A 12,605-nucleotide genomic window follows, 5' to 3' on the forward strand; every position below is an offset into this window, starting at 1 on the left:
GTGTGATTTAAATGTGTCGAAAGAAAACTGTGTTTAAATCATATATTAACATACTCTATATTTGGATAGTGATGAAATATACTCATAATTAGGCATGCGAGGACAAATATGATGTGCACGCCCATAGTATAATTTTTATCTTCCGTACTTACACTAATGTGTGGTTTGACAATGATAACACACATTTCATGCCATGCGATGAATATGCGACTTACAAGTGAAAAAAAAACACAATAGTTAAACTTGTGTGTTCAATTTATTTATTTAGAAACGTAAATTGCAAACTTTTTTCATAACTATAAAAAGGAAAATTCATCAAGCAATTAGCGTGTGCAACAGTGTAGATTACAAGCACATTAGCAATAACAATATTTTTCCGATGTTACACAATTTTAATTTTAGTATCCACATTGTGTCATACATAGTGTCAATAAATATTTAAATAATGAAACATATGATTTCTAATAAAACAATTATATATGTAAAGTACACAATAATGAACACACACAATTAATTTGTAAAAAGCAATGTATATTTACAATTTGATAGATTAAAATTAAAAGAGCATCTGTTATAAGTTAAGCTGCTCTTTGAACAATTTTTTTTGCAAAAGCGGTTAGATTTTTAGATATAATTTTGCCATTACAATATTTTTACATGTAAAACAAGAGCTGTCGGAAGACTGCCACACTCGACTATTCTAAAGTTTATCTAAAAAGGGGCATAACTCTGCAAATAAGCCAATCAGAGTTATGGGACCTGTGTCCATCAGCTTCAATTATCAGAGTGAACAAGTGTGTGAAGTTTTAATCCATTACCTTCAGTAGCTACAAAGATACCAGCTTACACACAAAAGCTAAACACAGGGACGCCGATAAAAGGGCGAGTGCAAAAGCTCAAGTATTCTTTGAATAGTGGAGCTAAAAATAGTGATTTCAGTCTTCACAATGTTTTTTTTTTTTTAATATATATATGTATATAAACAATAAAACGTACATAATGTAAATTTTAATAAAAACAGGACATTTTCCCTTTAACACTGACTCCTATAAACAAAGGTGGAACTTCAGCTGCCAAAGCCGCACAGCATTCTCACCATGTAAACATTATTTGTAAAACAAGAGGTGTACATGTATGTGAAACACTATGCCCCCCAGTAGGTATTTGACCTTTGACCTTGAAGGATTACCTTGACCTTTCACCACTCAAAATGTGCAGCTCCATGAGATACACATGCATGCCAAATATCAAGTTGATATCTTCAATATTGCAAAAGTTATGGCCAATGTTAAAGTCTGACGCAAACCAACAAACCAACAAACAGGGCAAAATCAATACTGGGGGACATAAAAAACTAGATGTTTGTCATTTAATAATACAGTAGTGTGTTTTCTAACATGGAACCCACTAATTTTTCTATTGATAAAAAAACTACATTATTATTGTTGAAGTTAGGCTTCCTGAAAAACTAGTCTGCCGGTCTTGTTTGGTGAAATTTGTCCTAGAAAAACGACTTTTTTCTGAAGTACCTGTCCGTTTTACCAGCAAATTAATTCATCTCAAAAGAAAGCAAAAATCATTGTTTTATGAACACAACAGGTTTTTACCACTCAGAGGCGACTTACTAATGTTAAATATCCAAATAAACACAGGTTTAAATAGTTTTCTTGCAAATTGAAACGATACAAAATATCAATTATATTGAGGACGATGGTCAAAAATATTTCGGACAAGTAATTTTAATACGAAACACACAATGTGTTTTCTTAATTTTCTATCTTGGCTCAAGATTTCATTGCAAGTTGTGTAATGTTTTGCAATAAATAGCCTAGAATTCCATGATTTAACCAAACAATTATAATTTGAGCCATTTTGACATTTGCCATCACTGGTAATTAAATTTAATAAATTGAATGAATGTTTAGAAACAAATAGTTTTCACAGTTATTGAAGTAGAAACTTACACTTGAATTAATTTATCAATTTCATATGACAGTAATTTAAAAAGCGAACAAATACATTGAATCTGATTGCTAAAAAAAAATTGAAATCAGATCTCATGTAAACCATCATAATGATACATGTTTTATTGCATTAAAATACAATTTTAATCAATATTTAATAATTATACCAATGATTTAAGCAATGATGGCCCTATATCACTCACTTAAAACATGTTTTTTTTCTTTCAGATTGGGTCTATTTCAAATTGAACAGCAGAATCATTAGAACATGAATTGTGTCAAGCCAAATATATGACATCTAGGCATTGTGGACTTTTCTAGGGATATATATTTCAATTCTCATGGTGTGGCCTGCTTTGGCTCCAAGCAGACTAACTGAAACTAAATAGATGACCATTACACTATGTTACAAATTTAATGTAAAATTTCTACCCTGCTATTTTGCTAAGTTATGTTGCTATTGTCAAAATCAGGCATATCACCATCAAGCATGGCAAGGAAGGAAAAGTGATCTCTGGCGAAATATAAGATGTGCCGGGTTCTCAATAAGAGCTGGCCGCCGGCCAAATTGGCCGCTTGAAATTTTTGGCCGGTTGAAAATCACTCAGATTCGGAAAATCGGCAATAATTATTGACTTTTCAAAATTTGTGAGTCTTTTCGGTAATTTTGCTCCATTTTTGCTATTAAGCAAAGATGTTGCTTGATTATCTCCCTTAACATGCGTTTTGTGACTGGTTTGAATTTTTGAGACATGATAATGACCTTTGTATCATTATACACGCGGTTCAGTCAAACATTGCATTCCTGGTAACTAAAATGTTATAAATCTCGTTAGCACTAACAGTTGATAGCTTTATTCGACAGTGTATTAGAATTACAACAACAACAATGAAAAGGGGCAGATTGGAATCAGTCAAAAAGCAGTCAAATATTTTGACGTACTTTTCGTCACATGGTGAGTTTTTGTTCCTGATTGCTTGCATTTTTTGTGTTAATGCAAAGTTTTTGTTGTTGTGAAAGTTTGTTTTAATTCAGTTATGTTTCAAACTAGAAGTGTCACACAAAATGTGCATGGTAGACGGACGATCAGGCCTTTTCCTCCATTCCTGTAAGGCTGAATTTCGGCCCCATTCCCAATCCAAGAGCTTTTTTCATTTATCTTTTGTTAGTTAAAAAAGCTAAAATTCATAAAATGCACAAAAAATGCTCAAATTTAAGTGCCTGGTTGACCATTAAAATAGCCATAAAACGGCCCAAAATGCAGGAAATCGTTATTGAGAACCCTGATGTGGAGATTTTCACAGTTTGTATGTTGCTCAGTCCAATCATAAACAAGGGCTGTTTGTAAAACATGAATGCCCCCCATATGGGCTCTCCGTTGTAATGACAGCCATTGTGTGAATATGTTTTTTGTCACTGTGACCTTGACCTTTGACCTAGTGACTGAAAATCATTAGGGGTCATCTGCCAGTCATGATCAATGTACCTATGAAGTTTCATGATCCTAGCCATAAGCGTTCTTGAGTTATCATCCGGAAAACATTTTACTATTTCGGGTCACCGTTACCTTGACCTTTGACCTAGTGACCTGAAAATCAATAGGGGTCATCTGCTAGTCATGATCAATCTACCTATCAAGTTTCATGATCCTAGGCCTAAGCGATCTTGAGTTATCATCCGGAAACCATTTTACTATTTCCGGTCACTGTGACCTTGACCTTTGACCTGGTGACCTAAAAATCAATAGGGGTCATCTGCGAGTCATGATCAATCTACCTATCAAGTTTCATGATCCTAGGCCTAAGGGTTCTTGAGTTATCATCTGGAAACCATTTTACTATTTCGGGTCACCGTGACCTTGACCTTTGACCTAGTGACCTCAAAATCAATAGGGGTCATCTGCGAGTCATGATCAATGTACCTATGAAGTTTCATGATCCTAGGCCCAAGAGTTCTTGAGTTATCATCCGGAAACCACCTGGTGGACGGACCGACCGACAGACAGACCGACCAACATGTGCAAAGCAATATACCCCTCTTCTTCGAAGGGGGGCATACTTACATTTTATAGTTTAAACATACATGTCAAATTATGTCCGTTAAAAAAAACGTGTTTGACAATTTATGTTTAGATTTTCAACAATGTATATTTTTATGAAGGAGAAAATATCGCAAACGTTTTCCTAGTCAATTTTCCATTTAAAACTGTTCAATGAACAAGAAGGCCTGAAAGGCCCGAAGTCGCTCACCTGAAATTCAAAGGAACTGACCTGTTCTCTGCAGCCCAAGATGTCATTAGAACAAAATGTTCTTACCAACTTTCATGACTAGTGAACACCCTGGCAGCCACGTTTTTCAACAGACCAGAACCATTTTCATACACATCCAAGATATCATTTAAACAAATATACTGACAAAGTTTCAGGAAGATTCATAAGTCCATATAAGGAAAAATGCCCCGCCCACTGGTGGCCATGTTTTTCAAGCAACTGGAACCATTTTTGAACTTGTCCAAAATATCATTGGGACAAATTTTCATGATGATCAAACAATAAATATGGCTTCTAGAGTGTTAACAAGGTTTAACTATAGCTTATATATAAGGAAAAATGCCAGGACCCCTTGGCGGCCATGTTTTTCCACCAAGCGGAACCATTTTTAAACTCATCCAAGATATCATTGGGACTTATCTTCTGACTACGTTTCATGATGATCGGACGATAAAGGTGGCCTCTAGAGTGTTAACAAGGTTAAATACTAAAGCATGATATATAGCCATATAAGGAAAAATGCCCCGCCCCCAGGTGGCCATGTTTTTTAAGCAACCGAAACCATTTTCAAACTCATCCAAGATATCATTAGGACAAATCTTCTGACCAAGTTTCATGAAGACTGGAAAATGTGGCCTCTAGAGTGTTAACAAGTTTTTACTATAGCCATATAAGGAAAAATGCCCCGCCCCCTGGCGGCCATGTTTTTATACCAACCAGCATCATTTTTGAACTCGTCCACGATATTATTGGAATGAATCTTCTGACCCAATTTCAAGAAGATAGGACAATAAATGTGGCCTTTAGAGTGTTAACAAGATTTTACTATAGCCATGTAGAGCCATATAAGGAAAAATGCCCCGACCCTTGGCAGCCATGTTTCTCAAGCAAACGTAACCATTTTCGAACTCATCCAAGATATCATTGACACCAATCTTCTGACCCAATTTCATGAAGATTGGACAATAAATGTGGCCTCTAGAGTGTTCACAAGGTTTTACTATAGCCATATATAGCCATATAAGGAAAAATGCCCCGCCCCTTGGCAGCCATGTTTTTCAAGCAAACGTAACCATTTTCTAACTCATCCAAGATATCATTGAGAACAATCTTCTGACCAAATTTCATGAAGATTAGACAATAAATGTGGCCTCTAGAGTGTTAACAAGGTTTTACTATAGCCATATAAGGAAAACTGCCCCGCCCACTGGTGGCCATTTTTTTCTTCACCGATCTGGACCATTTTTTAACTCGTCTGAGATATCAATAAAACCAATGTTTTGACCAAGTTTCATGATGATTGGGCAAAAATTGTGACTTCTTGAGTGTTCACAAGGTTTTTATCTATAGCCATATAAGGAATACTGCCCCGCCCCCTGGCGGCCATGTTTTTCAACGGACCGGAACCATTTTTGAACTCAACCAACATATCATTTAGACAAACATTTTGACAAAGTTACATGAAGATTGGGCATCAAATGTGACTTCTACAGTGTTCACAAGGTTTTTCTTTTTTTTGACCTAATGACCTAGTTTTTGACCCAACATGACCCAGTTTCGAATTCAGTCGAGGTATCAATGGGACAAATGTTCTGACAAAATTTCCTGAAGATCAGACAATAAATGTGGCCTCTAGAGTGTTTACAAGGCAAAATGTTGACGACGGACAACGCACGACGGACAAAAGGCGATCACAAAAGCTCACCATGAGCACGTTGAGGTAATAAAACAAGAGGGTCATTAAGGACCTATACTGCTCAACTGACCTGTTTTTTGTACAGACAGGACCTATTTTGAAATCAATAGCTGTTATTATCATTAGAACATGATTCAAGCCAAATATCTGACCGCAAAGCTTATTAGAAAAAAGAATGCTTAGCCACCTGTCACTTGATGTTGACAAATGTTTAATTCCTGTAAATTGCATATTCCTGTTTTCAGCTTATGTTCAGCTGACGAATAGGGTATGCAAATAACAGGAATCCACATCTTCTTGTCAACTGTAGAATTATTTTTTCTTATACTTACTAAAGCAAAGCCTTGAATACATTGTACTTATTTCAATGGCAGCCTTCTTCATCACAAGTACCCACCCCTGCGAATTCACTGGTTATCGAATTTGAACAACATTTTCTGGAAGTTTGGTGAAGATTTGATTAAAACTGTATCAGTTACAGAGCAAACAAAGCAAAAACAAGAGGGCCTGAAAGGCCCAAAGTTGCTCACCTGAGATAAAAACAAATGACCTGTTGTTTGCAGCCCAAAATATCAATGGAACAAATGTTCTAACCAAGTTTCATGAAGAATGAACAACAAATGGCCAGCTGACGGCCATGTTTTTCAACAGACCTGAACCATTTTTCAACTCGTCCCAAGATATCATTGGGACAAATCTTCTGACAAAGTTTCATGAAGATCCGACAATAAATGTGGCCGCTACAGTGTTAACAAGGCAAAATTAGGCAAAGATTCATGATGCACAACGGAAGACAGACAAATGACAAAAGGTGATCCCAAAAGTTCACCATGAGCAAAATATATTATGCTCCTAAAGATTGTCACCATGTTTGAAGATGATCAGAGCTCCAGATAAGGTTTTGTGAAATTCTTAAATTACTACCAGATTTTCAAAAAGAATTCTTCACTCTGAAATTTTATTCTTAACGTTACTACTAAGTTTTGGTAAATAATTCTTATTTTTTCTAAATGACCTAAAATAAATAATAATGGTTATTTTCATGCAAAAAAAATCAAAATAAACATACTAGCAACTTTATTTATACGAGTTCAACAGTGTCTTTTCAGTATTATACAATTTTATTTTTCAAATACCTTCATATGCCCAAACTGTGCTTAGATTTCATGCTTGAGATGAATTTTTACATATTTCACAAATAAAACGGGTCTCCCCTTCAATCTTTTCAACGATAAGACACGGGACTTGTCCCTTCCACTCGTTATATGTTTTTTTTGTGTTTAAGTTTGGACCCGCCATGTCGCGTTTTTGTTTAGCTTTTCCGACTGTGTCGGCAACTGAACATACAACATCGTATAAGATCTTTTCTATAATGTCCTTTTAAATATTTAACTTCGGCTCACTTTGCGTACAATATGTTAAACGCATTTTTTTGGACGCTTTGCAGGTTTTTTAGGACGCTCTCTGGGCGCCGCCATTGTTTTTTGACAGATAGACTGTATACGCCGCTTTTATTGGAAAAAATGCGTTTTGTTAAACAAAACCGATAACTATTCTATATAAGCACCGCAAAGATCTTTAATACGCGATAAGAACTCAATAAAAATCTATACGAACCGATGTAAAAATAATATTCTTAACTTGATTTTGTAATTCTTAATGGTACGACAAGATTTTGAAATAAATACGTTACGGACTTGAAAATAATTCGTAATTACGAAAATACGACCCTTATCTGGAGCTCTGATGATATTGTTAAAACTATTTAAGTAAACTAAATCAAGATATGATAACAACATTTGCACTCAGCAAGTGTCATTCAGATTGAACTAAACATGTGACTAAAAGTATTCCCATGTTTCACAATAAACCACTTTAGACACAAAACTACCACATCCCTGAAAGCCTTGTTTATAAACAAACATGAACTATTTTCAGACTCACCTTGTAATTATATTTCCAATTAAAAAATCAATAAATCCGTTTTAAAACACAAATCTTTGATAATGTGGGGTATTGTATTTAGAACAAATTTTATGATGATTAGGCAAAAAATGTGACTTCTAGAGTGTTCACAAGCTTTTTTTACTATATATATATAAGGAAAATAACCCCCCCCCCCCATCCACTAGCGGCCATGCTTTTTTACCAATCCGTCATATCCAGAAAACACATGTTCTGACCAAATTTCATGAAGATTGGACCAAAAATGTGACTACTAGAGTGTTCACATGTTTTCACTATATACATATAGAGAAAAATGCCCCGCCCCCTGGCGGCCATGTTTTTTCACCGATCTGGACCATTTTTTAATTTGTCCAAGATATCAATGAAACCCAATGTTTTGACCAAGTTTCATGATGATTGTGCAAAATTTTGTTCACAAGGTTTCTCTATAGCAATATAAGGAATACTGCCCCGCCCCCTGGGGGCCATGTTTTTAAACGGACCGGAACCATTTTTGAACTTAACCAACATATCATTTAGACAAACATTTTGACAAAGTTACATGAAGATTGGGCATCAAATGTGACTTCTACAGTGTTCACAAGGTGGGTTTTTTTACCTAGTGACCTAGTTTTTGACCCAGCATGACCCAGTTTCAAACTCAGTCGAGGTATCAATGGGACAAATGTTCTGACCAAGTTTCATGAAGATCGGTCACTAAATGTGGCCTCTAGAGTGTTCACAAGGCAAAATGTTGCCGGCGCACGACGGACGACAAACAAAAGGCGATCACAAAAGCTCACCTTTAGCACGTTGTGCTCAGGTGAGCTAAAAAGCTAATTTGACTAATTAAAGGGCCATAACTTTCAAGTGCCTTATGCGATTTGGCTGGTTATCAAACTTGACTCAGGATGTTATTATACCTAAAAACTATTTCCAGAAGTTTGGTGAAGATTGAATAAAAACTGTATCAGTTACAAAGCGGATGAGAATTCACTAGTTATCGAATTTGACCCAAATGTTATACCTAAAAACATTTTTTGGAATGTGACGGACCTACGAACAGACGGACAGTGCAATTATTAAATGCCTCCCTTTGGGGGCATAAAACGATTGGTGAAGATTTAATTAAAACTGTATCAGTTACATGTACAGAGGGGACAAAGTAAAAACAGGCTAATTTGACTAATTGAAGGGCCATATCTCTTAAGTGCCTAAATGCGATTGTGTTGAGTTATCTAACTTGATCCAGTTGTGATACCTTAAAACACTTACAGGAAGTTTGGTGAAGATTAAAAAACAACAAGCCCAAGAGAGCCCTGGGTCGCTCACCTGAAAGACTAAGATGGAAAGAAACAAAAAAGTTCTGACCAAATGTCACCACCCACTGGCGGCCATGTTTTTCCCCTGATCACAACTATTTTCGAACTCATCAGAGATATCCATAAAACCAATCATTTGACAAAATTTCATGATGATTGAGCCAAAAAATATAACTTCTAGAGTGTTCACAAGCTTTTTTTACTATATAAATATAAAGGAAAATCAGCCCCCCCCCCCTCCCCAGCGACCATGTTATTTTAGCGATCCGAACCATTTTCAGACACAACCAATGGATCATTTATACAAACATTATGACAAATTTACATAAAGATTGACCATCAAATATGACCTCTAGTGTTGACCACGCACGACATACACAGGTCTATCACATAAGCTCACTATAAGCACTAAAGTTAATGACAAATAATGACAGAGTTACGCGCCGGACAAGCCTAATCTGGCTGGACGGACGCACGGAGGGACGCACATACACCAAACAGCAAATTGTGATATCTACATGTATGTCGAGCTCACCACAAGTGGGCTTGACAAAAATATGTTTCTAAAGACTCCAGCTAATAGTTTCAGGAAAGATGTTGCTTTTTTTTAAATGCATGATGAATAAAGTGCCATGGCATAAGCTCGGTGGATCTAAAAAATACCCAATATACTTTCTTTATTCAATTACTTTGTACTTTCCACTTACGTCAAAAGCAGAATATTTCCAAACAGAGCTCTTTACATGCTTACAACCGCCCCTGTGCAATTCTGTTTCATATATTGAAAGTACAGGCTTTTGAACTAGTGACTGAAAGTCAGCTATGTAACCAAGTGTTTCATGACAACTCTTAACACCAGTACAAAATTCTGCATGATTTATAACAAGCCAAAGGGCAAAAACTGACGTGCATTTCAAATCCCCCCGTCCATCAAACAAAGACAACTCTGAACTTTCATATAACAAATCATAATGTGGATCATACATAAATACTTTGAATTCTTTTGTAGAAATTCCCACCGTTGGAATCAACCCAGTTCTCTGAATAAAGGAAAACACAATACTTTCTGCAATTATCTGATTTCGGGATTCTTCTAATTCTCCTGTTTTCAATTCAAATGCTGTGCTGCTTTCTTCATGCGAGTCATCTGTGGATTGCACAATTACTGCAACAGGTCCCAAAATGATATCCAGACTCCCATGCCAGACATCCTTGTGACCTATAAATAAACAAGCAAATTTGTTGAATTGATATCCCCCGCCAAATAAGTTTTCTTTATGGATGGGTATAGAACTAAAAGAAAAGGTATAAGTGAAGGGTTGTGCCTTTTGTCAATTATGCTTGTAACTCATTTGTACCTGTGATGGGTTTGCAGACAATAAAATGCAGATAGTATGTTTTTCATGAATCAATTAACATCCATAGTATCATGACAAAAGGAGATATGGCTTGTCATGAGCATTCAGGTTTTTTTCCCACTTTTTGGGAAGATAGCCCATGGCTTTGGAATTGGGAATTTTATCGGCATTTCCATGAAATTGGGAAAATTAATTCATTAGCCTTTTTTTCCACACGAAAAGTCCACTTATTAGGGAAATACTTAATTTGATATAACACTTTATAATCATTAAAATACAAAGAACAAAATCATAAAATACTTTGTTGGATGTAATTGAATTAAAATTGAGATAAAATACGCATAAGACACTTCTTTCTAAAAAAAAAAAAAATGTAAATTTTTTTTTTTTTTTGGAAATTGGGAATTTTTTGCCATATTTGGGAAAAAAGTATACTTTTTGGGATTGGGAACATAGCCGAATTTTGGCTATAAAATCGGGCCAAAAAAAACCTGGCATTTTCTTAAATAGAAATCTTACATACTGAGTTATTGCCCCAAAAAGAAACAACATACAAAAACAAGAGCTGTCAGAAGACAGTGCGCTCGCCTTTTTGAGTGCTTGACAGTAAAACATAAGCCATCATGGGGAAATTGTTAATATTCAATAAGGTCAAGGTAATATAGTCATATTCTAAGTGGAAGTGGATCATAATTGAAACATATTGATCTCTTAAAAAAAGGTATGTTTTAAAGAAGTTGTACTTTATAGACGATTCTGAGTTCAGGTATATTTTCCGCAATCTATTGAACATTTGAAAAGACATAAAACACACTAATAAAATTTTATTTCAAGTTTGATAGCAATAACTTGGGTGGGATGGTTGGACAGTCCTTCAAAAATAAAATAAATAAAATATTTGTGCTTTTTTACCATGTTTACCATGGGGTTTGATGGGTGGGGTGGAGAGGAAGGTATAATGTGGAGGTGTGGTCATTTATTACATGATCTTTACCAAATGTCAAACTTTACCTAGATATTGTCCAGACAAACATCCTGGTCAAGTTTCATCATTATTGAACTAAAACACTTGCGAATGGACTGTTTTTGTTTTTGTAAGATTTGACCTGGTTACCTATATTTTGAGTTGACCCCCCTTACCAAACATAAAAATTTGCTTACAAAAATGAATATGATGACCAAGATTCATAAAATCTGAAACAAAATTGTGACCTCTAGAGTGTTTACAAGGATTTTGTATAATATAATGAACATTTGAACAATCTAAGGGCAATAATTATGGCATTAATTAATTGATTTTGCTCATTATCAAACAGAGCTACAGATAAGGTGCATATTTGCGTAAATACCCAATGTAAAATTGCCGATTACACATATAAAAATTGAACTCTGCGTACCAAAACCCAAATGAAATTGCTGATTACACATATCGTACGAAATACCCGGATTCTTTCTGCTTCGTCCAACCTTCAGTATAACCTTCAGCACAATAATATGTATGGAAGAAAGCGTCTATGTAACTACGTATTATTGTTGTGAAAATGTCAAAACCGCGAGGCCGTAAACAGGAAAATATCGTATCCCAGGCACAAAAAAACAATTTTAAGTTATTTCACCGCGAGCAACACAAAATCAGAAGCGGAAATTATAGTGAAACTAATTTTTGACGATACAGTAGATTTGGCTTAATTGAATAGCCCATTTGTCACGTCAGAATATTCAATTATCTGGAGTATTCAATTACACTGAATCAGTTTATTTCCAATGTTATCACTGTTCATCCGAATTACCGATGATGTTTGTAAATACGCTTCTATGTCACAGCTAACGCATTTCCATTTATTAAATTAATATACGCATTTCCATTTATTAAATAAATATTGTCCATTAAGTAGGTATTATTATCGTATTTCAAAGCTATATTGTTAAATTTAATATATCGCGAAATAAATTTGTTTTGTTCAAATAACGCATAGAAAAGCGCAGATAGTCGTTTGTTATTCATTATACCGCGCATTGAAAATATTCCACTCGTAATATTCACTCA

The 12,605-nt window shown here is 35.2% G+C and overlaps 1 protein-coding gene across 1 annotated transcript in view; it reads right to left on the minus strand.

Annotated features, from left to right (window-relative positions):
* Nucleotides 1-237: 237 nt before the first annotated feature.
* The window catches only part of LOC127863211 (uncharacterized), an 89,966-nt gene continuing 77,598 nt past the window's right edge, over nt 238-12,605 (minus strand). The window contains exon 3 of the mRNA XM_052402597.1: nt 238-10,419. Within this exon, the coding sequence (XP_052258557.1) occupies nt 9,878-10,419 (542 nt within the window). The 3' untranslated portion in view covers nt 238-9,877. The remainder of the gene's footprint in view (nt 10,420-12,605) is intronic.

Source organism: Dreissena polymorpha, unplaced genomic scaffold (assembly GCF_020536995.1).
Source record: "Dreissena polymorpha isolate Duluth1 unplaced genomic scaffold, UMN_Dpol_1.0 chrUn002, whole genome shotgun sequence".
In the NCBI taxonomy this organism is placed as follows: Eukaryota; Metazoa; Mollusca; class Bivalvia; order Myida; family Dreissenidae; genus Dreissena; species Dreissena polymorpha.